General features: G+C 48.3%; 1 protein-coding gene across 6 annotated transcripts in view; it reads right to left on the reverse strand.

The window, feature by feature from the left end:
* The window catches only part of TENM3 (teneurin transmembrane protein 3), a 1,301,134-nt gene that overhangs the window by 132,564 nt on the left and 1,141,648 nt on the right, over positions 1–26,922 (reverse strand). For all 6 annotated transcript variants that reach the window (XM_055131945.1, XM_055131963.1, XM_055131957.1 and 3 more), the window contains one exon: positions 11,536–11,658. In XM_055131945.1, coding sequence (XP_054987920.1) covers positions 11,536–11,658 — 123 coding nt within the window. The remainder of the gene's footprint in view (positions 1–11,535; positions 11,659–26,922) is intronic.

Genomic DNA, 26,922 nt, shown 5'->3' on the forward strand with positions numbered 1-26,922 from the left:
AAAGTGATCCTTGAGGCCAGGAATATTACTCCATGGTTGGAAGCCTGCCTCATGAGCTGGGGAAGAAGGCACCTGGAATAGAGAAGGAATCACTAAGTCACTGATGGTTGGAGGAATCGTTCGGGATGGGAGATGTGTGCTGAAAGTAGGTATAGGACCAAACCTGATAGCCTCTCAGTATCTGTGTTGCAAACCATAATGCCCAAAAGTAGAGAGAGAGTATGGGGGAAATTGTCTGCCACAGAGGTAGGGGAGGGCTGGGATGGGGGGGTGAGGATCAGACGGGTGTTTGATCACTGAACGGCTGAAACTCAAACATGAAAGCTTTGTAGCTGTATCTCATGGTGATTCAATTAAAAAAAAGAAAAAAAAAGAGTGATCCTTGAGCATAGAGCCAGGAGTAAGCCCTGGGCACCACTGGGCATGGCCCCCCAAACAAAATAGATTTAAAATAAAATAAGGAAGACCCAACTGGATCCAGATCTCAGGAAATACTTTAAAAATTTTTTTATTCTTTTAAATTGAGTCACTGTGAGATACACAGTTACAAAGCTGTTCACGATCAGGTTTCAGCCATGTAAGATACAACACCCATCCCTCCACCAGTGCCCACTTCCCACCACCAGTGACCCCAGCTTCCCTCCCGTTACCCCTCCCCTCCAGTCTGCCTCTATGGCGCTATGGCTGGCACTTTCCTACTCTCCCTCTTTCTCTCCCCCACCCCTCCTTCTGGGCACTATGGTCTGCAACACAGGTACTGAGAGGTTTTCATGTTAGGAGGCACATTTTTTTCCTTTTTGGGTTACACCCAGCGATGCTCAGGGGTCACTCCTGGCTCTGCATTCAGGAATTGCCCCTGGCCGTGCTCAGGGGACCATATGGGATGCTGGGAATCGAACCTGGGTCGGCCACGTGCAAGGCAAACGCCCTATCCATTGTGCTATCACTCCAGCCCCAAGGAGGCACATTTTAATTGAAATTTGTATAAAAAATATATTTTGGCTGGGTTGGAAAGACTGTTGAGTGGGTAGGGCGCTTGCCCCATAGGCAGCCAACCTGGGTTCAATCCCTGTCATGCCATAGGGTCCACCGAGCCCTACCAGGAATTGATCCCTGAGCACAGAGCCAGAAGTCAGTCCTGGGGGTGGGGGTGGGGGTGGGGGGAGCACAATCACCAAGAAGCTGAAGATCCCCTACAGACTCGCTTTCCCTGGGAGACAGGAATCTCATTTCAGAGTGCCCATCAACTTCTATCTGCTTCATTAGGCGATTTAGAATGAACATCATTTGCAGGAAAGCCTTCCCTCAAGGATGCAGGCAGAGCGGCCGTCTCTGCTGCTCAGATGGTGCCCAGGGCAGGGCCACGCCGAGCTGCCTGGGGCCCCAGCCACAGACAAGCGACTGGGGGCAGCGTCCCAGAGCCGTGCCAGGCAGCAGCGTGGAAGGCAGGAAGTCTCGGGCCTCGACTTCCCGGGAAGGGGCTTGGCTTTGCTCCCTCTGGCCTTCTGAGCCTGGCCTTTGGCCCCGAACAAAGTCAAGATGATCCTTGCTGTGCCCCACGTGCCCTTTCTCCCACACAGCCACACCCGGTGGTCGGGGCACCACGGACCCACTGGGGAAGATTTGTAAATACTCGCCTCGCCTCTTCCTCTGAAGCACGTCGGCGTGTTTCAAGACAAGTCAGACACAGACAGACAGAGCGGTGCCTTTCACGGATGCCCTGAATTCCAGAATCGGGGCTTCAGAGGACATGAAAGGAAGGCCACTTCTAAGGGACCATGTTCTCCGTCACTGGGTTCTTGCCCTCCTGAGGCACCCCGAGCCTGAACCTGGGGATGATCGTAGGAAACACGGAGGTGGTCTGCGGTTTGATGGAGAGGAAGAAAGGAGGGGGGCGGAGGGCGAGCGGGACAACGGGGTCCCCTGTCATTCTCGGAAACTCAAAGCTGGTGGCGCAGGAATCGAACCAATTAAAGGCTTCCCGGTGAGCCGAGAAGCAGTACTGTCTTCAGACATGAGAGGGGCCCTCTGTGAGAGCCTTCCCCAGGCAGCCTGGTGGCCTTCCTGGAAGGTGCCCCGTAGTCCTGGCGCCTGCAAGCGCTGGCTGTCCTTTTCATCACCATGAGCCACCAGTCCTCCTGCCTTAAAACATGGTTGTCAGAGAGTGAGAACAGAGCAGCTCGGGGGTACTAAAGCCAACGTTCCATTCCTCTCCTGCCTCGGGTACCAGTGGCAAATTCATTGGCCAGCTAGGAGGACTGGTCAATGGTTGCAATCTACCACAAGTGTGTGTGTGGGGGGTGGGGCAAAGGGAAGTTAGGTTAGAGAAGGGACCAGGGTGACAATAATACTTGGAAATGGTCACGCTGGACAAGAATGGAGTGTTAAAAATAGGTAGAGGGATAAACACGACAACCGTTCAGTATCTGTATTGCAAATCACAGTGCCCAAAATGAGGGAGAGAGGGAGGGGGGAGAGATAGAGATAGATAGATAGATAGATAGAGAGAGAGAGAGAGAGAGAGAGAGAGGAGAGAGAGGAGAGAGAGAGAGAGAGGAGAGAGAGATGTCTGCTATAGAGGCAGACTGGGGGTGGGATGGGGGGTGATAGGAAGGAAACTGGGGACACTCTTGCTGGGAAATGTACACTGGGGGAGGGATGGGTGTTGGAACACTGTATAACTGAAACCTATTCATGAACAGCTCTGTAAGGGTCTATCTCACAGTGATTCATAAAAGAAAAAATAATCGCCGGCCAGTGGGTGTCTGCTAAAAATGTCCAGTACCCATAGGAAGTCAAAGAGTTTGCCAAGTTAAGGTATTGTATGGGGCAGAGTGTGGAAAATCATCCTGCCCCTGGGAGGCTGTAGATGTCTTTGAGAGTGGTTCTGGGCTCCTAGGAAAACCACCTGGAAGTTACCAAGTCTTGCGATTTTTTCCACCTCTGTTGATAAAGCGAGAATGCAAGCTTACAGGGATCAACTGGGAAAGGAAGCAAGAAAACCTCTGTGAAAGTCAGCCCCCAGCGTTGGGGGAAATGGACCATGGTCAAGTTCCAGAGAAATGAAGAACTAGGGCTCCGGGAAGCAGGGTTGGCCTTTACAGCAACAGACCTTCCTCCGAGTCTGTGAGTCTTTGTCTCTTCCCTAGATTCATTTCTGAACTCAGAGTTCTCCAGATGACCTGCGCTTTAGTGTTTGCTTGTTTTTATAAGCCAAGTTTGCATGAACATCTCCCCACACTGGAACACGATCTTGAATGCTGACGGTTATAACACAGGCAAAGTGAAATGAAGCAGTTCTACCTTACAAGCCCAGTTTAATGGACAAACTCAATGCAGCACCTAATTAAGGAACTATTAGACATTGCAACAGCACAAATACTACCAACAATATTGAATAAAATGCAAAGCTCCTAGGGGTCAGAGAGAGAGAGTACAGGAGGGAAGGAGCTTGTCTTACTTACACTGGCCGAAACTGGTTCAATCCCTGGCACCACAAACAAGCCCCTGGTCTCTGAGCACCAACTGGTGTGACCACCCCCAAGCCTAAATTTAAAAAGCCCAATTCTCCCTGTAGACCTATTTCTTTCTTACATTCACAATCCTTAACTTGCTACAAAGTCTAATTCTCTGAAAGTGTATGTAGTATTTAGGAAAACAAGTAGATGAGCACATAAATAATGTCAAATTTAAAGTAACACATTTATTGTGCTTTAGTAGGTTAAACTGTGCATATCTACACATACATGTAGGTATGGGCAGACACAGACACCTGTCTAATATGTAGGTTTCCAATTTGTACTAGTACAGAAAGAGAGACTTTGTGTTCTGTTCATTTGGAGGAGTCACCAGAGATATTCATGCAAATTTACAGTTTCTCAGTTTTGTCTAAGAGTATCCCAAATGATCAGAAGTTAAATTTTGGCACCTGTCTGACTGCTCCTTTGAAGTAAAGCTGGGGTTGAACTGTCCTGTCAGCTCTGTTTTTCTTACTGTGCAATTTCTACTTTACTGTAATTGCTTGTTGGGTTCCTGCCTGGCCTCAACATTCACGTGCTCTGGTGGCAGCTGTGAATGCCCCTTTTCCCACTGCTCTATTCTCAGCAACTTCTCCCATGCAAGGCATGTAGCATACACTCAGTCACGAAACAGAGAATGAATGGACACGATGCAATCAAGGCAAAAAAAAAAAAAAAGAAAAAAAATAGGCTTCTTTCATAAAATCCAAATAATTAAAAATATAACCAATGGTAAGGAATTCTATCGCTGCTCTAAGGGATTTCATCAATGCTACTTCAAGGATCTCTCTTTTTTTTTTTTTAAATCATTTTTTTACTTCATTGTTTGCCTACTTTTTTTTTTTTTTTTTTTTTTTTTGCTTTTTTTGGGTCACACCCGGCGATGCACAGGGGTTGCTCCTGGCTCTGCACTCAGGAATTACTTCTGGCGGTGCTCAGGGGACCATATGGGATGCTGGGAATCGAACCCGGGTCGGCCGCGTGCAAGGCAAATGCCCTACCCGCTGTGCTATTGCTCCAGCCCCTCAAGGATCTCTCTTAAGGATTTTTACTACAAATTACGAATATCTCACCCTGGATTGCAGAGAAGGGAATCGTTACTGACATGCATCAAACACTGGCCACGTGTCCAACGACTGCTCTTCACCTGGCAAGCATTATCTGATTTAAACTCACTGCCTCCTCATGAAGAGAGGGGAGGTTAGAAGGTTACCTCAGACAGCCACGCAGGGAGCAGAGAGCTTCAATTCTTAACCACTCTCCTGCAACAACAATTGCTCGGCATGTACTTTATCCAAGGCACTGAGCTGAGCCATTTATTGATTTTATATCATTTCTGTCGTACTATTTTCACTCATGCATCGGACAAATACTTATTAAGCATCTATTACAGGCCAATAACTATACTAAGAGCTTGGGGCAGAGCATGAAAAAGTAGATGGGATCTTTCCCTTACACTCGAGTCAAGAAGATGTACATTAAAACTTAATAGCGATCCCCTAACATTGTCCAAGTCACCGCTTGTGCTACGGGCCCTTTGCTTATTTATGCTCATTCCTCCAAACACTTGGACAGGGAAGAAAAACATTAGCACAAATTCTACAGCTTGTCTCTGGGAACAAAGGCTTTAGTGACCAGAATTGGGCTATGAATGGCTTTTCTATGATGCTCGATTTCTTTGGCTATGCTGATTTGAAATTAGAGCTGTACGCCATCAACAAGCAGAGTATGGACTTGTAGGAAGCAAATGTATCCAGCCAGAACCTCCATCAGAAAAAGGTCAGACAGGATAATGCTAGCTCTATGCTACGTTGGAAGAAGGCATGAGCCGGATGGGAGGCACGTATCTTCCACAGAATATGTGTGAGAAAGGGTGGGGTGGCAATATCTCTTACCTTTAATCTAGGTAAGAGATATTGGATTAAGACTTGGTGACTGTATAGGGGAGGAGACCCCAGGACTTAAAAAAAAACATTCATTCAAAAGGACATATACACACCACTATTCACTGCTGCTCTTAGTATAATAGCTAAGATATAGAATCAACCTAGGTGTCCAATGACAGAAGATGGCATGATGAAAATACAGTATATACACACAATGGAAAACTATGCAGCTGGAAAAGGGGAGGAATTCATGTAATCTGCTGCAACTTGATTGGATCTGGCAGATATGATGTTGAGAGCTTGTTTGGAGGTTCTAGCAGGGGAGCGAAGCTACACGTATACCCTCGACTGAAGACCGGTCCATCTCTATTCGGGGAAGGCCGTCCTCTTCGACCGAGCATGCAGCTTCGGGAGGGACGCATATGGAGTGGTGAGGGAGGAAGGGGACACCCGCCTAGCCAGCCAGATCAGCCGAATCAACCCTGGCGATCAATGGGGTGACAGATGTCGCATCCAGATCGCCCTCACATCCGCAGATATGATGTTGAGTGAAGTAAACCAGAAGCAGAAAGACACACACAGGATGATCTCACTTATCTGTGGTATAGAGAGTAAATAGATGAGAAAATGTACTGTGATAAAGAGGGGATGCCTAAAATCACCCTTGACCCCAGAGCTTAGGGAGGAGGAGGAAAGAAAAGGAAAGAAATCAAGTGGGGGAAGGACGAAGGGGAGAAAGGGAAGCAGTGGAGGAACAGGGGTCAGGGCTTTGGTTATGCTGGTGATGTGGGAGACTGGCATCACTGTACCCAAAACACAGACCCAACAACATTGAAAACATGAGATCTAAGCTGCAACCACTGAACTTTGTAATGTGTCTGTTAAGGTAGTGTTGGGGGGACGGAGTGTGGAGCACTGGGGAGGAAAGCCGACTTTGGTGGTGGGAGTAATGTTGAAATATCATATGTCCCAAACACAACTATCAGTACATTTGTAAATCCTGGTTCTTGAATGAAATAAAAATAAATATTAAAAAATGTATAGGGGAGGCGAGGGGGAAGGCTGGAGTCTAACATCACTCTCAGATTCCAGCCCAAGAAACAAGATGAGCCATGATGACGCTCCCTGGCAGAGACTGCAAAAACGGAAATGCTAATCCCAACTGTTTTTCCCAATGACGACCTTCCTCCAATGACTGCCTTCCATGTGCCCTCAAGTAGTATGTCCAGTCACTGCCGATTTGGAGTTTCATTCTCTTTCTCCAAAATCAGGAACAATCTTATTCATTTTCTAGATCAACAGGATATAACAGAAATGATATCTTGGTCATACCTCCAAAGTAGCTGTAATGCCTGTCTGGATCTTTTCTAAGTTCTCTCTGGGGAATAATGCTTTTCAGAGCCAATGCTATGCTTTGAGAAGTACAAACCACATAGAAAATTGTTTTAGCTGCTCCAGTCAACAGTCATGACTGAGGCCCAGCCAAAAGATGGCATCTGCTGCCCGCCATGTGGGCAAGCTAGCAGCTCTGCGGAGCTTTCAAACACATCCAGCTGACACGCAGAGCAATAGCCTCCGACACCCAAGAGAAAACCCAGGAACTGTCTGGCCCATCCACAGAACAGGGAGCGGGTGACAAATTGTTCTCTGAAGTCACTGAGTTTTGCTGGGTTCTACTACAATCACAGATAACCACAATCCTGGGTGGGTTCCATTTTGGACAAGCGGAGTTGGGAGCTGTTTAAATGGAGTTATCAGAACTTTCAAGTCCCGGCAGCTGATACCTTTCTGGGATAGGGATCTAGGCTGTCTCTGCAGACAGGATGGACCCCAGCTTGGAGGAGGAGGAGAAGGAGAAGGAGGAGGAGAGGAGGAAGAGGAAGAGGAGGAAGAGGAGGAGGAAGAAGGAAGAGGGGGAGGAGGGGAGAAGGAGGGGGAGGGGGAAGGGGGAAGAGGAAGGAGGAGGAAGGAGGAGGGAGGAAGGAGAAGGAGGAGGAGGGAGGAGGAAAAGAAGGACCAGGAGGGAAGAGGGGGGAGGAGGGTGGGGTGAAGAGGAGGGGGAGGAGGAGGAGGAGGAGGAGGACGAGGAGGACGAGGAGGACGAGGAGGAGGAGGAGAAAGAGAAGGAGAAGAAAAAAGAGGAGAAGGAGAAGAAGAAACTGGGGACACTGGTAGTGAAAAACATATACTGGTGAAGGGACGTGTGTTGGAACATTGTATGACTGAAGCCCAATCATGAACAACTTTGTAACTGTGCATCTCACGGTGATTCAATTTTTTAAAAAACGAATATTCACAGAGAGGCTGGAGAGATAGTACAGCAATTACGGCACTTGATTGCATGTGGCCAACCTGGACACCCCCTGAAGTCCCCTGAGCCTTTAGCCTCCAACGGTTTCTAAGCGCTAGTGTGGGAGAGAAGAGAATGCAAAGTCTGACTCCGAGAGAGCTGGAGGCTGGGAGCACAGGACGAAGATCTGCATAGGAAGAGTTCAGGGCACGGGGACTCCGACAGGGCACCCTGGCCACTATTAGTCCCTCTCTGTGACTGAGGAAATGGAGTCTCTAAGAGGTTAAGTAACTTGCTGGCGGTTACAAAGTAAACAAATGAAGGAGCGCGCATTTGAATATAGGCCTGTGTGATTCTTTCCGGTACATTAGGCTAAACGAATTCCTTGGTCCAGGGGAATCATTTTCGTTTCAGGAAAGACGCTGGTGTTTGAGTGGAAAAACTCTATTCTCCTGTCTTGATTCACTCTGTCCACTTGTATCGATTTTATGAAGGCTCTGCTCACGCCCCCCTCCCCAACCCCCCAACTGTGACATCTCACATTGAGCACGAACGGGGATTTCTCAGGGATCATCGGGAAAGAGCTGCCTGGCATACGACCGACATTCTCCCTCGAACTAAGAAAGGAGAGAAGCTTCTGCTCAGTATTAACTGCAAAGCCAGCAGGGAGGTGACTGACGCCCCCCCCCCCAAAGCAACTAGGATTGTGCCTGGGAATGATATTTATAAAACAGGAACAAAACAGGACTGCATCCCAGAGCTCGGGGAAGCCGGGGGTAATTTTCTCCGTCTGCGCAGCACGGTTAATTCTCTTAGCTTTTGTTTAGGATTCTAAGGGGTTCTTCAAGGCGTGCAACCTCCGAGAATGTCTAAAGAGACGATGGGACTGGTGGGGGTTTCTAGGTATGGGTGCCAGCTAAGTGTATTCAGAGACAGACACTAAGAACCTTTCTTGGAAAGCAACAGAAATAAGAATTCATGTGTGCACATGTGTATGTGCGTGTGTGCGCGCACGCGTGTGTGCATGTACGTGTGTGTGTGTGTGTGTGTGTGTGTGTGGAGTGGAGAGGTGCTGGATTGGAAGGAGCAAAGTATTGAAGACACTGACATGCAGCCCACAGCTCTGGAAGACAGAGGGGCCAGTGATCAGCGGTGGGTCCAGTGAGCAACGTGTGAGGACTGTTAGACCCTTCTCTGGCCGAGCTCTGACCCTGGTCAGCGGCTTCTTCCCATCAAGCCTCCTTTGAGTTCCCTTGTGGAGCAAGAGCGGAGGAACGCATGCTTCTCCCACCGCTGTCCATGCCACACCAGAATCGCTGCCCTCTGAGCCTTGGTGGGCCTCCAAGGGGAGGCAGGAGGTGGTACCGAGTCCCGTGTCGATTCTCGAGCATGCGGATGGAAGGGCTGACAGCAGATGCCTTTCACAAAACGAGGGGGCGGGGCCGGTGTTATTGGGGGTCACAATCACGCCAGCCAGAGCACCCAGAGATGGGTCCAGGGTGTCCAGCCTCATTGCCACGGGTGGTGGTGGGGGGGCGGGGAAAGTCCTTGTTGATTCCCGGGGAGGTGGGATGGTTTTCTGGCAGAGCTGGACAACCAAGAACAAGATTTCCGCCTCAACAGGGGAAGGAGTTAGGACCTGAGCACAGGGAGCACCTAGAGATGGACACAGGGGGTCCCGGGCAACAGCCAGCACCGTCTCTGGCTCTGTCCACTCTCCGAGAGGCCTGAGCCCCACTCCATATCGCCTTTCAGCAAAACAAGCGAGAAGGATGTGGGAATGTAAATAAAACGGCCCCCAGCAGGCCTCCCTCTTTGCATAATGTCTTCAGTCTGTACATAAGATCCCAACACGTGTGGTTCATAACCCCACCCACCAGCCCCTCCCGAGGCTGTTTATCCAGACCCCCAGAGCTCACCAGTGTTTTTGCAACATCCTTAATCTGCCTTATCAGTGTTTGTGAAAGGCTCAAGTTTGGGTTAGAATCCTCTTTGACTTCAGTGACCTGTCCCACCCGTGGTTTTTAAATCCTTTTTTGTTTTAATAATCGCCATGTGATACATACTTACAAATTTTTGTGATTACATTTCAATCAAACAATGTTCAAGTACCCACCCCTCCACCAGTGCCCATTCCCCACCACCAATGTCCCTAGTGTCCCTCCCGCCACCCCCACCCCTTCGCACGCCCTGCCTCTGTGGCAGACACATTCCCTTTTATTCTCTCTCTCCTTTTGGGTGCTATGGTTTGCAATATAGGCACTAAGCAGCCATCATGGTTGGTCCATAGTCAATTTTCAACACGCATCTCCCATCCCGAGTGAACCCTCCAACTATCATTTACTCAGTGGTCTCTTCTCCATCCCACCTGCCTTTTCCCTCTGCACATGAGATTGGCTTCCAAGCCGTGGGATGATCCTCCTGGCCCTTATCTCTACTGTCCTTAGGTGTTGCTTTCCTATTATATTACTTTATATCCCCAAAATGGGTGCAGTCATTCTGTGTCTGTCCTGCTCTTTCTGACTCAATTCACTTAGCATGATACTCTCCATGTCCATCCACTTATGTGCAAATTTCATGGTTTCACCTTTTCTAACAGCTGCATAGTACTCCATTGGGTAGATATACCAAACCCTGCGGTTTTAACCAGGAAGCTTTCCTTCCTCCCTCCTTGGCAGTCTGCTAGTCACTATCATTGTCATTCCCCAGGCATGATGGCCTCTCAGCTAGCAGTTAAGAGTTTTCTGGAACAAGTATCATGAAATGACTCCAGACCAGAGGTGGGAATGGGGGGGGGGGAAGTTTATCATTCCTAAGAATATACATACGATCACAAATTCTTTGACCATCCTAGGAAGAAACATAAGGTCCCCCAGGTTTTACTGTAAAAATAAAATGGCAGATGGGAAAATGAAAGACTGCAAAGAGAAAACAACAAAGAAAAGAGCCTGCCCACAGAAGATGGTAGGTCCAAGTCATCGCATATAAATGAATAAATAATATGCATGAGCAGCAGCTTCTCCCTGCACTTGTGCATAGAGAGTCATGCCAAAGGGTAAGAGAAGACATACAAAAAAACAGAGCAAGAACTAGGAGAGGTTTAAAGGCCACCACTGTCTCCTGTGACAGGCAGGGGTCTTGCTCTGGTTGCTTTCAGAATTAAAGTATTATGACATTTTTCAAAACAGACAGACTCTGCCACACGCCAAGATGCAGATCCATGGAAAATACTAGAAGGGAACACCTCATATCAGCATTCGGATGGAGAGAGAGATGCTTTCCTGGATGTTTATATCAGGAAGGCAAAACACAGCATTTTCTGATTCTCCTCAAGTCCATTTTCAATTCAGAAGCCAAATGATTTGAAAGGCTGTTAGCTTCAAGAGCAAACTTTTAAGGATTTAGCAAAAGGGCAACCAGAGGAAAGATCAATAAGTTATAATCCTGTAATGTGTTTTGTATTTAAAGGGTTTCAGGACAAAATTAATATAGTATTCCAAGTCTACAAACTCGGTGAATGAAGAAAGCATTGTATACCCCAGGTAATTAGGCTCTAATTCAACGTGTACTAAAATGAAAGGAAAAAGGCACAGAAGAAAAAGGCAGAAGAGCCTTGCCACACACACAAAAGGCAGAAAAAAATCACATTATTCTGATCATCAAAATGTGTACTTTTTTTTTTTAACCTTTTAGGTCCATTCGTAAAATGCATTTATTAAAGAGTAATATCTGTCATTTCCAAGCATTTTCCTTCTCCCATACAAAAGAGGATGTCATATGAGCTAAAAGAGAGTGATAGAAAGGCTAAATGCAACCCCGGACACGTAATTCTTCCTCTTACCATTGTCGCCGGAAGGTAACGAGACAGTGTTGGTTGGCATGGTCTCAGAATTCACTTTTCCATTCTCAAATGTGTCATTTTCTGTCTGCTGCAACTGCCAGTTGAGGCCAAATAGATGCATCGCTGTGAAGGGGAGGGGGGGTAGAGAGAATAGGAGCTGTTTAAACGTCGGTGGCTTTTAGCTACAACAGCAAATGCAAAATATGTTTAGAGCAAGCGTCATGTGGACAGCTAAAGCCCTCCATGTTCTGAAATACCAAAGATAACTGCCAAATAAAAATCACAAAGCGTTCGTCCAACCCCTGCCACGCTGGGACCCACTCCGGGCCCTGGTGGCCTTTAGACCGTGGCACAGTGACCGGGCATTAGGCAGTGCACTGATATTAGGAAGCACTCAGGGAGGAAGCGGTTCTTTGCTCTCCTTTGTCTGGGGTCGAGTCCTCGCGCCGTCTCTTGGGCCACTTGCCCGCGTTCAGCATTCGGCTGCTACTCTGTGCTCTCAACAGGCACCTGCTCATCTGGGTTAATGCGCGTACACATGAGCCCGCGGACACGAGGCAGGACGAGGCTGGACGAAGCTGCGCAGGGTGGAAAGACGTACGTGTGAAGATCCCAAATTGCGGAGGAGCCAGCTTGGGAGTTCCTCGGGTCCCACCGAGCCCGGGCACAGCCAAAGGCACTCTCCGAGGGGGATTTCACTGAGATCCTAAGGGATAAGCAGCTCGGATGGTTGTCAAACGGTTACCAATGTTTGACATTTATGATTTCAGGTCTGGGAGCCAGACCTAGGGGTGCTTGAGGGCTGCTCCAAGCTAGATGCTCTGGGGTCACTCTTTTTTTTTTTCTCTATTTTATTATTATTTTATTGAGTCATCATGAGACACACAGTTACAAAACTGTTCAGGACTGGGTTTAAGTCATACAATGATTCAACACCCATCCCTCTACCAGTGTCCATTTCCCACCACAAGTGACCCCAGTTTCCCTCCCATTACCCCCTCCTCCCATCCCCTCAGCCTGGTGTGCTCTCTCTCTCTCTCTCTCTCTCTCTCTCTCTCTCTCTCTTTCTCCTTTTGGGCACCACGATCTGAAACACAGATACTTATCATGTTTGTTCCTTTACCTATTTTGGCAATGATCTCTGGGCAATGATCCTGCCTAGAGCGATCATTTCCAACTATCTTTGTCACAATGGTCCTTTCTCTATCCCAACTGCCTTCTCTCTGGGGACACTCCTGAAAGTGCTGGGGGCGAGAAGGGGCACCGCACATGGCGCTGGGCAATCAAATTCAGGTCTTCAGCTTGCAAAGCTACGTGCTTTGCACTAGCTTCCTGACTCTGAAACTTATTATGATATTCTTGTGTGTGTGTGTGTGTGTGAGCGTGTGTGTGTGTGTGTGTGTGTGTGTATGAGAGGAGGCCACATTCAGTGGTGCTCAGGGTCTATTCTTGCCTCTGTGCTGAGGAGTGACCCCGGGCAGTGCTCTGGAACCATATGTGGTGCTGGAGGAGTAGAACCAGGTGGGCTAAAGTGATACACGAGACATGGGCCTCACCCCCTAGACTAGCTCTTCAGCCCTCTCCCAATTGTTTATAACCTTCACATGCTTATTCTCTTTATCTAAAACACGTAGAAGAGGTAATTAGAAGACTATAATTATAAACATAAATATAGAATAGTTAGAATATGTTGCTTTAAAATGTTACCTTATATAAAATACTGTAAAGTATATAATATATAAATATAATATACACTATGTATTTCATATATCTATTTATTGCATTTCATATAGTTTACATATTATAGACATCACTGTATCACTGTGTTTATCGATTTGCTACAGTGGGTGCCAGTAACATCTCCATTTGTCCTAGCCCTGAGATTTTAGCAGCCTCTCTTTACTCGTCCCTCCCAATGGTGCCACACTGGAGACTCTTTCAGGGTAAGGGGAATGAGACCCATCATTGTTACTGTTTTTGGCATAGTGAATACACTACAGGGAGCTTGCTAGGCCCTGCTGTGCGGGTAGGATACTCTCGGTAGGGTTCTCTGAGAGGGAGAACTAGACAAGAAGAGGTTGCGCAGCTGCATTCCGGGAACTTTGTTTTATAGATATAAAATAATAAAAATATATTAATAAATTCTAAGTATAAATTTATATAAACACACATAATTATGACATATATTTATAGATATATAAATATATAACATTATATAAAATATAATAAATATTGGAAATGTATATTACACATAAAATATATATATTTTATATTTTATATATCTATTGCATGTAAATATATAAACAATTAAGCTTATCATTTTTATTTCTTCAAATACAGAAGAACAGTCACTGTCATATTAGCCATCAACACTTACTGGAGCCTTCTCCTAGGTTCTACAGAAGAGACTTGAGGAGTTAACCCCAAAGGAGGGCTAAATATAAACTGAGGAAACTCCGTGATGGCCACTTAGCCTGTCACTGAGAAGAATTTCTGGGGCACTGTGTTGCTAACCAGGCACAGTGGAACTGAGCAGAGAGGAGGGAAAAGGCACCAAAGCTGAAAAGCAGAGTGAGGGGCTGGGGGGAGGGGGGTGAACTCCCGCTGTAAAAGGCTCGTGCTAACTCCCCAGTGAAAGGAGATGCACCTGGCAGAGGGGATACAGCAGGGCCTTTGGAAGTCGTTGGATTTGGGGTCACTCCTCAACAGACAAGTGATATAATGGTGGTTTAATGAACTCATCAGTTGGTGCAAGTAAACCATTAGGTCTAATGAGGCTGGCTCCACCTACCTTAATTGAGATGAACTTTCTAGATAGTACAGAGGAAGCAGGAGCATTCTCTGTCTACAGGTACCTCATTGATTTATCCCATACTCCAGATGCTGAGACTGTTTGCAGTCGCCTGATGTGATACATCTCAATAACTAGTTGCTTGTGCCTGGGATACTCTTTACCCACTGAATCCTACTTCTGGGCTGGAGGGGTAAGGCAGGCATAAGGTACTTGCTGTGCATGTGGCCAACCCTGGTTCTGTTCCTGCTATCACACAAGGGCCCCTGAGCGTGACACCAGGATTGATCCCTGAGCAGTGGAGTAAACACTGAGCATTTCTGGGGTGGTGTGTCCCGCCCTTCCACCCACTTAAAATAAAATAAAATAAACTCTTACTCCTCCTCAGCAGAGAGTCCCTGGGCTGGGCTTCCCCAACTGTTTAGAATTTCTTGAAGATTGTTTTCATTCATTTTTGTATCTTATTTGTTCCTATCTGTTACCTGATAGGCAGGTGTGGAGAGGAATCTGTCACAGAAATGAATTCTATTTTCTGAGGGTTTAAAATGTAAAAAAAAGATCACTTGTGAATACAAAGGCAATGATTTAACAGCAAGATGAGTAAAGAAGAAACAAATACCTAAATGGTGACGAGTAGACCGATGTGTTCGCTATTCATTCATAATTGCTTGATGGAAATACTGGCTGGCAAGTAAAAGTCCATTACACTATTTTTTTTTAAAAAAGACAACAGTTTAGGGCTATTTTCTCACTAGCCTCACATTCCTTTATTAACAATAGCTGATGTACAGTTGTGCTACTGTAAGAAACATACCAACCCCAGATAACAGCCTTTGTCCCCTCTACCCCGTCCAGTTTAACCATGTCAACTTTCAACTAGAGACTGTCCACAAGTCCTCTGAAAGTCTGATTTTTCACAGATGAAGACCCAGTTGTCACAGAACCCTGGAATGTAAAGACTGTCAACGCATAACGGTGAGCTGTAACTTTCTCTGTCATTAAACGATGCTGCCTTTGAGTAACAGAATGTCACGAGTTCTCCAGACACTTTTCACACCTGACATTTTCCCAGGTTACAGGCATTTAAGCAACTTGCAAATAAAAGCAAAAGGAGCCAGTTTTGCACCCAGAAATAAAAGGTGTGACTGAACAGCAAACCCTGGGCACAGCATCCTGGATACCCCAGTGGTGTCCATGTGTCCACCCAGAAGAACTACTGACCAAGTGAGCTTATATCTAACACATAAAGTCTTTCTAAACTACAGACTGGCTCATGTAATGGAGCAAATAGAGATAATTCCTGGGATCTGGGGGCCCACATGTCAAGTGTTATCATATAACATTTGTGCTTGGAAAGAGCTTTTATTTTTTGCCAGATGGGCAATGGCTTTATTTTTATCATATTTATTACAGAAAACCTCAATAAAATGGGATTGTAGTTCTCCTTAAGATCTTGTCTAACGAGCACCAGGAATATGAGTATCCAGGAACCTCTCTCGCTTCATGCTGTGCTGAGGAGAGGGGCCAACAGTGGTTTGGTCTCAGTCTAGCAGAAGCTTTGGGGATGCTGGCAGCTAGAGAGCTCTGGACGCGCATTATGTGTACCAAAGATTTTGATGCAAATATGGAGTGTTCGGAAACTGGCTCCAACGTGTGTGTGTGTGTGTGTGTGTGTGAGAGAGAGAGAGAGAGAGAGAGAGAGAGAGAGAGAGAGAGAGAGAGAGAGAGAGAGAGAGAGACTGAGAATGTGTGTGTGAGAGAGAGGGAGGGGAGAGGGAGAGGGAGGGAGGGGAGAGGGAGAGGGAGGGAAGGGAGAGTGAGAGGGAGAGGGAGGGAGGGAGGGGGGAGGGTGGGAGAGAGAGAGGGTGGGAGAGGGAGAAGGAGGGAGGAGAGAGAGGGAGAAGGGGAGGGTGGGAAAGGGAGAGGGAGGGAGAGACAATGAGAGAGAGAGACGGAAAAGGGGGGAGAGAGAGAGCATGAGCAAGCGAGCAAGCGAGAGACAGTGAGAGAGGTGGGGGAGGAGCAGGGGAGAGGGACAGAGAATAAGGGGGTAGTGACCCCACACGTCAGCGATGCTACAGGAATGCCTGTGTGCTGGGAAGAAGATTGGCACACAGGATATGCCTTGGCAGACATGGGCCCGGTGAGAAATACAACACACAGGAGGTGTCAGTAAAGTGGCAGGAACCAAGCCGCAAGTGGCTGAGCGGGAAAGCAGATGCGCCCTCAGGGGAGCCCTTGGCCCCTGCACTCCAGGAAGAGCACCCTGGGGTGCCGGTCCTGCCTGAGCCCAGAGGGCACACTGGAGCAGAGGGGAGAGGCGTCACCACCCCCAGGCCACCAGGACAGAGGCAGGGGGCACGGGTGGGAGGGCTCATACGTGGGCACGTTCCAGGGGCCGTCCTGGAAACACATGGACGTTCCCATCAGACTCGACTGTCTTCACGGACACTGTTGCCAGGAGGTGACAAAGACATGAAATCAAGAACCCGGGACGTCGTCACTTTTGAGTCTTAAAGACAGTGTGGGAGTTGGAGGGCGTCAGGCCGGGGAGGCGCTGCAAGGGCGAGCGTGAGGATCTGCTCCCAGGAGGCCTGGGCTTTATCCCCAGCCCGCCCCCCCTCCCCCCCAGCAACTTCCAAGCTCCCAGCAGGGGGCAGCTCTCAGGCACTGCTGGGCATGGCCCCCAAACATGGGGAAATAAAAAGGGGGGTGGGCCCGTGGCTCAGATGTACAGCACATCTCTGGTACCAAGAAAAACCACGAATAACTTAAAAATGACAAAAATGAATAGGGTATTTCTGTGTTACAAATGAGAGAAGTAGTATTTTTATAGATTTAAATTTTACCTTTTGTTCCTGATACAGGTTTCTTAGTATTATATTGTGACTTCCAGGTATTTCTATGTGAATATACATGTATGTGTGTGCATGTATGTGCATATGTGTGTGCATGTAAGTATGAGTGTGCATGCATGTGACTGTGTGTGCATGTGTGTGAACGCATACGTCTGTTTGTGCATGTGTGTGATTGTGTGTGAGCCTGTTTGTGCGTGTGTGTGCATGTGTTTGTAAATGTGTGTCTGTGATTTTGTGTGTGTGTGTGTGTGTGTGTGTGTGTGTGTGTGTGTGTGTGTGTGTGTGTGTGTGTGTGTGTGTGTGTGTGAGGGGTGGTAAGAACTGACCCCAGGCCTCACTCATTTAAGGCAAGGAGGTGATTTTGCCCATGGCAGGGCTGGGTTGCTGTCTGCAGCAGTGTTCTTTAAGGATGAGCTCTGGAATGTGTGTGCTCGGCGTAAACGTCACACTTTAAAATGCCCGATGTCCAGAGCTTTCAAATACAGTCTGCCACTGGCATCATCCTGTTCAGGTTTTTGTATTTTTTTTTGGAGGGGGGACGAGGGTGGGGAGGGGGGAGGATCCTTCCAAGCATACTCAGGTAACCTTGGGACCCCTCCTGCTATTCTGGGTGAACTGTGCTGGTGGTTTAACACTCAGGTTCAAGGATAAGGCACTAATCAGCCCCTGTGAGGCTAGGGACAGTCCAGGACACCCTGACAGAGATGCTCAGGGACTATATGCAGTGTCAGGATCAAACTGGGTCACCAGCATGCAAGGTAAGTGCCCTAGTGGCTGTTGCACTTGAATCTGGCCCCTTCTTATTACAATCTATGAGATGAAACAAGAGCACAGAGGCTGTGACTCAGGAATGACTGAAGAAGTTAACGTAGAATGGGGGAACTGATCTCATCTTATTTCATGATTCCTATGTCTACCCTCGCTTCTACTTACCTGAATGGCTGAATGCAAATCTCACATTCCAAGTAATGAAAGCTAGGTTTCATTCAAACATTAAAAAAAAAAAAACCCAAACACCCATAAGCTGTTACCTTATCCTCGTCCTGACACTAGCAAATATAATGGGAAGTCGTCCATGTGTGAAATCCGAGTCCCAGACACATGTTTCCAAACCCATGTTTACCAGCTCGCCACGATCTTTCGCAAGATCCCTTGTAAGTGGGTGGTTTGGAACTGGAATGTATTCCTCCTATTAAATATCCTAGAAATGGTGGATAAGTCACCAGATGGTCGACAAAAGTCTCGTCTACATCTCCAAGAGAAATATGTACACACACAGCAACAAAAGGCGTGAACAAGAATGTTCACAGAAGCGTTATTTGTAATAGCCCTCACCCAGAAGCTGCAGAGCTGGGTGTCAGCAAGAAATCGGCCTAGCAGAGTCAGACGCGGCAGCTTGACAGAGCAGTGACTGTGAAGCGGAGCAGGCTGGGCCCAAGACAAGAAATCTCACAAACACTGGGCAAGAGAAGCCATTCCCCAAAGCCACGGAGAGTGTGTGAGCCTGGTATGAGAGGTCTGGAAGCACCAAACTCAATCAGGAGCCCCAAAGTCAAAACATCTGATAGTCTCTAGAGAGGAGAGCAACAGGGAACTACAGGGGGGCCCAAAGTGGGCTCAGAAGGACGAGGACTGTATTTCCATGCACAGTTTACTCAGATTATATGCCAAGTGTGTTATGCAAAACAGTGGAGCACGACCATTATGCACAGTTTTCCCCTTAAATAGGGACAGTGTGTTTGGAAAAAAAAAACCCACAATGGAATATGGTGGCTATGTGGGGAAATATGGTAATACCCTACTTTTATATGGGGGGGGGGGAGTGACTCAACAATTCCATGGTGAAATACGGTAATACGCTACTTCTGCATCTGAAAGGGGTGTCCCACTGGTTTTATGGTTTTCTAAATGAACACTGTACTTCAAGTGTAGGAATGACCGAAGGCCGGAGACGTAGAACAAGGGTTCAAGTGCCTGCATGAGGCTGGCCGCAGAGAGATTCCCCGTACCAGAGAGGGTGCCCTGAACACCGCCAGAGCTAGCCCTTAAACATCGCAAGGGTGACTCAATCTCTGACCTTCCCCCTCACTAAAAAACACGGGAATTACCAAAAAGGAACCTCTGTAATACACGATAGCATTTGAGGAGGTGGGATTTTGGCCTTCCTGCCTCCTGGTGCTTTTCTTTAAGGCTCTGGGGTAGGGGTTCCCCATTAAGCTGCAGGGAGGTGATGAAGTGATGAGGAGGGTTTAGGGTACAGCCCCACAGAGAGCTGGAACAAATGCACAGAGAAGCAACAGGCACAATGTTCTAGGACATTCTGGTCAAAGGTTGACAGAAGGACCCCCTCCCCCAATCCGAGGGACGTGCCACAGCTGCACAGAACAGCCAGGGCGTGCACAAGAAGAGAAGTTCCCCAATGACACACCATGGAACAGACACACAATAACACCCAAGGACACAAGGAGCTGTCTGGGGTCCACACCTGGCAGTGTTGGGAATCAAATCCAGGGCCTCCCCCATACAAGCCTGTGCTCTGCCACCAGCCCCCTCGAAGGACACACCTTCTGTCCTATCCTTTCCCTGTCACAGCCATGCAAAGTGGTGAAGAGGAAGGACACATGAACCCATCAAGGAGAGAAAGGGCAGAGTGAGAAGAGACAGACCTGAGGGTGGCCTCATGAGACTGCACAGTGGACTGTAAGGTCACTGGCCCAAACCATGGCGCTCCAGACTAAAGCCTTTTGGCATTTGCCGTCCCAGGGCAAAGATAGTTGGGAATGATCACTCTGGATGGGAATTGTGTGCTGAGAGTAGGCAAAGGAAGAAACATGAGGAGAGGAGAGGAGGGGAGAGGAGGGGAGGGGAGGGGAGGGGAGGGGAGGGGAGGGGAGGGAGAGGGAGAGAGAGAGAGAGCAAGAGCGAGAGAGCGCTATAGACTATGGAGGTAGGCTGGGAGAGGGGGTGGGGGGGAAACTGGGGACATGGGTGGTGGGAAATGTACACTGGTGGAGGGATGGGTGTTTGCTCATTGTATGACTGAAACCCAAACATGAACAGCTTTGTAACTGTGACCTGTGACTCAATTAAAAAGTAATAATGAAAATATAAATAAAACATATCTATCTAGGCATATTAAATAAAAGGAACCTTGGGGCTCTCACCAGTAAACCCATGTGTACTGTCATGAGTTCAACAGGGGCAATGGGAAGGCACGGGGCAGTTCCTTAGAAGCAAAGGACCAGAACTTCCACAGACTCGTTTCTAGCAAATGCCCCGACACAGACACATACAGACACACAGACTCTCTCCCTCTCTCACTCACTCTCCCTCTCCTTCTCTATCTCTCTTCTCTCTCTCTCTCTCTCTCTCTCTCTCTCTCTCTCTCTCTCTCTCTCTCTCTCTCTCTCTCTCTCGTGCTGCAGCATTGCTCACCACACACCCAGGCTCGCTGGCAGGCAGGCAGGATGGGGAAAGAAGACGAGTCAGGGACAGCCTAACGTCAGGGAGATGGTGCGGCCTGTCACAACTCGGATACACCTGAGGATATAATTTTCCAGGAAAGAGGCAGCCAGTTGAAGGAGACAAATGCTGTCCCAACAGGCCACCCCAGCCATCACCTGCCTAGGAGTGGGAGGAAGAATGACAGCCACGAGAGGCTGGGCCAGGTGACCCAGGGAGAATGGTGGAGGGGCGGAGTTTGGGTGATGCCAAGTCCGACCTGCACAATGAGAAGGTTCCAGAGACCTGCCACACAATCCACTAAACATTCTGGGGCTGTACGAAGCCACGAGCGCTTGGACGGGTCCACTCATGTTGTGTTGTGAAGGACTCGACTATTAATTAAATCCACTGACACAGGATGGGATGGTCCACGCATTTGATGGTCATCTCAGCACACCGGAAATAGATGCTCTGACCCATCACCCCAAAGAAAGCCGTGGGGCTGCAGTGAGGAATGGTGACTGTTAGGGACCAGCAGTCTAACTCACACCGAATCCCACGAACCTCAATTCCCATCCAACGCATTTACAGATGATCTGGATCCAGATACAAAGAGCTGGCCTGAAAGACGGTTCAGTGGGCTGTGTGCCCGCTTTGTATGCCCGTGTCTGTGCCCATACACACAGCACCCTGAGCATCACCGGGAGCAACCCTGAGCACAGAGCTGACTGGAGAATGAATGAATGAATAAAGACAACTGAACATTAGTAATCCCTGGAGTCTGGGCTGGAGAGAGAGCACAGTGGGTGAGGTGTTTGCCTTGCACACAGCTGACCTGCGTTCAAATCCCTGGCACCACATATGGTCCCCCAAATTCTTCCAAGAGTGATCCCTGAGCACAGAGCCAGGAGTAAGCCCTGACACAGTTGGGAATGACCTCCAAACAACAACAAAAAATTTTTTTTAACAAACCTGAGACTCAGGAAAATCTTAAGAGTCTTGACTTCGAAGACGGATTCTATTTTTGTGACTAGAAGTAGGAGCTGAGCTCCTGTTTGGGCTCATCAGCATACGACAAACAATTGAGCAAGTCCCTCAGACTGCACGAAAGCAGAGTGCACCCACCTCCACGTTCCAGTATGGCATTCTGGCTTTCTTCCATTCCTGCTTTCACTTAACCCTGGGCAACAACGGTTAGAGCTTGAATCACAGATCTACCAATTACAGCTGTACAGCCCTATAATTACGGTGCGACTCTCAGTATCCTTAACTATTAGAGCAGGAACATGATACTTGATAGGTTTGCAGTAACATGACCATGGTGCTAAGACAGCTCTCACATTCGTGCCAGCGCCGCACAGGATGTTAGGGCCCCCCACTCACGACTGAAATTCAAACTTTAATGGTCTCCCTCCACTTCCCCTGCACACGTCCCTCCCGTTTTTTGCTGCTGTTCTTGCATTGCACACATTTGGCTCCGAGAACCCCTTCTCTGAGTTGTGCTGGAACGTGCTCCTGGCTATGATTACTGTCACTGTTATCCCGTTGCTCATCGATTTGTTCGAGCGGGCACCAGTAACGTCTCTCATTGAGAGACTTATTGTTACTGTTTTTGGCATATCCAATACGCACGGGTAGCTTGCCAGGCTCTGCCGTGCGGGCTTCATACTCTCGGTAGCATGCCGGGCTCTCCGAGAGGGGCGGAGGAATCGAACACGGGTCGGCTGCGTGAAAGGCGAACGCCCAACCGCTGTGCTATCGCTCCAGGATATGATATGGGCATATTTTTAATTGAGGGGCTTACTGGGAGGACTCTATCCCCAATAGGAAATGAGACAGGGCCGAAAGGGGGAACAGGTTTTTTTTTTAAAAAAAAAAAACTCTTAATTTTTGGAGGGGGAGCCAAACCTAGTGATGCTTGATGTCCACACTCTGGGATGATGGGGCGGGGGAACTATGAAACTATGAGGTATTGGGATCTCACCCGAGCGTCCTATACGAAACAAATGGTCAGCCCGCGGAGCTCGCCCTCTAGTCTGGGAGGGGAAGAGCTTAATATACACCAGCTCTTTCACTACTTTCCTAGAAATTATGTTGAGGGGCCTGGAACCCTAGAACAAAAACTGGTTCCTGAGAAAGCAGGGATCTAAGTGGAGAATCAGCGAATAGTCCAAAGGAATCATGAAGACCAAGGGCTCTGGCTTTTCTCCTTTCTCAGGAGAACACAGGTTTCCAGATGATTCCTTGCTCTCTCTCTCACACACACACTCCCTCTCTGAGTTCTTACAGTAATGGACAGTTGCCATCTACAAAGTGACCAGGCATACCCTTTATGCCATCTCCTTAGCCAGGGCAGAAACAATCCTGACAAGATCAACTCGAAAAATGACTCAGGACAGAAGGACAGAAGCACCTTTGGCCTCGGCCACAGAATTGATTGGTAACTAGTGCAGTGTTTACTGTGGCCTCCTTCTGACCTCATTAGATTCTGGGCCCCTGGACCTCCATTTCTGTGACTGTTTTTTTGCTTTTTTGGGTCACAGCCAGTGATGCTCAGGGGGTTACTCCTGGCTCTGCCCTCAGGAATCACTCCTGGCAGTGCTCGGAGGACCATATGGGATGCCGGTGCAAGGCAAACGCCCTCCCTGCTGTATTATTGCTCTGACCCCGTGACTGTTTTTCTACCTGAGGTCTGTGGAATATTTTAGACCTCCACTCCCAGCTGAGATATGGTACATTTAGACCACATTAAAAAAAAAGGTTTCTCATGACCTCACGTGTCATAACTGATTTAAGACATTTCCTGTCAAAGTATTTATTAGAAGCATCCGCTCTATAACATTTGGGTTTGTTTTCCCCTCCACCATAGCTTCCTCAGTCAACGTGAAAGGATACAAAAAAGCACCCAACTGAGCCCCTCTCTAATTGAAAGACTTTGGAGACCACATTCTAGCCAGGGGCTAATGGGGACATTTTCTGAAGTAATTCTCTCTCAGGTCCAAAGGCTGCTCAAGTGAGAGAAATGACAGCCCGCTGGAACTTCCTCTGATTGTTCGGGACTGATGGACGTGAAAGAAAACTGTGACATTAGCGCAACTTCTGCCCAGAGGACAAACGGCCTCCATTGGTCTGACCATATCTGTGTGGGCTGGGTGCACAGACGCCGGCCCGTGGGATGCTTGGAGCAATGAACCTCATGCCACGTGGCTCCCTGTTAAGAGAGAGAGGCTGCCCCCGGCCGGTGTCATCTCTGAGGACCCTGCCGCTGAAGTGGCCAGCACAGCTGGTCCCCATGCCTGCCTGCCTTTGTCCTCTAGCACTTCGGGGTGGGGATGGGCAGGAGGGGTGGGTCAGCGGCTGACACTGCCTGACAGGTCTTGGAGGGACTTCCCAGGGCTGTGCGCAGTGCACTTAAAGGCCGGCGCCCCTGACATCCATCACTTGGACAGTGGACACAGGGGCCCGGGTGGGCTCGCTCTGAGATTTTGGCAATGTGCAGGTTAATTCCTGGCATCCCTGGCACTCTTGGATGGGTACTCCCAGTAAGGCAGGATGGAGCAGACATTCTCCCAAAGGCAAAGCATCTGGTCTCACTGGAGAGCCATCAGGGAGGGGAAAAGCCCAATTTGACAGAGCTTGAGTACTGGACACGCCTGTCCCTGTGAGTCTGTCTTTCTGCTCTGGGATGTGGAGACAGCTTGTTCCAAGGTGGGTCAAACTATGCCCCGCCCCTGCCACGCTGGAGTGCTAGGTGGGACAGTGGGGGCTGCAGGAACCTAGGACAGCTCTGCTGAGGGGGCGTGGGGGGAGGGTTGTGTTTCTGTCTGTTGCTTTAAAGAAGGTAGATTTGGGTGGGAGGGGAGCTGAGTGATTTTATTTGATTCTTTTTTTTTCCTGAAAGGGGGCAAGAGGCCAGATAGGTCAGGAAGCTTCCCAAGCCCCACCGAAGGTGAAAAGGTTTCCTTCATGGCCAGCGACACAGCTCACATCCACCCCGGCACATCTCCCTCAAAAGAATTTTCCAGAGAAAGATGCATGCAGGAGCACGCAGGCTGAAGCTGGAGGAGGAAAGAATGGGAATCCGGCTTTGGAGTCAGGCGCCTGCCTCCAACGCTAAGCCCCGTGGCTTCTGGTGGGGTCTTTATTTTCTATTTAAGGAGATCTGGGCCACGGAGTCAGAACTCTTCATTTCTGCAAAAAACAATCTGGAAATGGTTCCCTCTGTGTTCTCAGAGGTTTCTTCCAGATATCCTAAGCCAACACATTTAAAATACGAATTATTTAGGATAAATACTGAACACACGGAAAAAGACAGCTGGCATTAGAAGGCAGCAATACACCGGTTATAAATGTTGTTGTTCTTTGCTTTAATTTGAAAACACTGGGCCAGCGAGAGAGTAACAGCGGGGAGGGCATTTGCCTTGCATGCTGTTGACCTGGGTTTGATCCCCGGCATCCCGTAAGGTCCCCTATGTACCACCAGGAGTGATCCCCTGAGTGCATAGCCAGGATAATCCCAGAGCATCAGGGGATGTGGCCCCAAACCAAAAACAAATGAACAAACTAATATAAGAAGAGTCAAACTATTGTATCTAGTCTTGTTTTCTGGTTTTGGGGTCACACCTCACAGTGCTCAGGGGAGCCACATGTGGAGCTGAGGATTGTATCTGGTCAGCTGCTTGGAGGATACTGTCTTTCCTTTTACACAATCCCTCTGCTCCCCAAACTACCCTTTCAAGATCAGGTTCCTTGGGTATCTGAGGCTTAGAAAGCAACATTTCTTCACTTACATTTCCGTTTCCTGACTCCAGATAGACATGACACCCCTATGAAATGACTGTATTTTACAGAGGAAGAAAAATGCTCTTAAATATAGGGCAATAATTTGATGCGATGTCTGCTTCCAGAATCCTCCAAGGCGTCAGTGTAAAATGAAAGCCTCTCCCGAAGAAGGCAGTTTGTAACGTGGACCCCCTACCGCTCCAAACTGTCATTAGAAATACATAGTTTTCCATAAATTAGCTTTTGTTTTGGATTTCCTGCTGTGGGCATATACATGTTGAGGGAACAGTGGTAGGCAATATTTTGGCATCTGAATCCATTATTATTTGTTATTAATGGTTAAGGCTAATAGTATTTCAATAGTCTATACCTTGCTGACCCAGATACGGTGCCTTTAAAACTCACGTGGCTTTTCAAAGAGAGTCATAGTTCATGCGAACATACGTGAATGCATAATTCATATTTCACAGAAACATGTGCTCTTGTTGGCATGAAAAAGAGAATGATCCCAATGGCGGGATGGGATTTGATCACTGTAACATTTACTCTAGCAAGGGCTGGGGAGTAATGATGGGAAGTGTGGGGTTTTATGAATGAACAGTTTTTGGGGGACGGGGAAGGAGGTAAGCTGTTTGTTTTTAACTTTCTCGACCCATTTTTGGCTTTCCACCACCAATCACGATGGTTATTAAACTCTCAGGACAGTGAGTTTGCGGTTTCCTTTATGAAGACTCAAAGCCGACTTTATTTTTTCAATTAAAATTTTTTTTTTCTAATTGAATCACTGTGAGATACAGTTACAAAGCTTTCATGATTGAGTTGCAGCTGACCTTTAAATGCCCCACAACTGACCCTTAACTACGGCTCCTCAGGGTACTGCATCGGAGAGCATGGCTCGGGCTGCCCACACTGATGCTGGTGGAGGTGTGTGATGTCATACTGGTGTCCATGTTACCTCAGGAGTGAGTGACATCAGTGTTTCGTGCTGTGGTGTGCTGGGCTGCTGGCTCTGACCCGAGTTTCTTCTCCATTCACCGTAACTGTCCTAGCTGCGACATGGCGGGGTCAAGCAGTGGTTTCAGCCCATGGGTGTGAGGCCACTGGGCAGTGGAATCACCAAGGAAATGGCTGTGGACACCAGAGGGCAGGGGAGCGATGCCAGGAAGCCCTGGAATACAGAACGCCACCACCCCCTGGATCTAGCCGGCTCCAGCCTGCTTCAGACTCGGCTTTGCTGTCAGCACGAGGTGGACGCCACCGAGTGCTCCTTTGTGAATGTTATTTTTATATTTTAAATTTGGGGGCCATACCGGGTGCTCTGGGATCACTCCTGGTGGGGCTTGCAGGGAGCATCGGCTGCTGGGATTGGACCCAAGCTGGCACGCACCCCTACTTCTGTGTGAGCACTCTGGCCTCTATGAGTTCTTAGCTGCCTGGCCCCCAGGGCCCCTGGACTCACCTCTCTTGACACAGCAGGCTAAGCTACTTGCGACTTCTTGGGAACAAACCGTA

This window comes from Sorex araneus, chromosome 1 (assembly GCF_027595985.1).
Source record: "Sorex araneus isolate mSorAra2 chromosome 1, mSorAra2.pri, whole genome shotgun sequence".
NCBI lineage: Eukaryota > Metazoa > Chordata > Mammalia > Eulipotyphla > Soricidae > Sorex > Sorex araneus.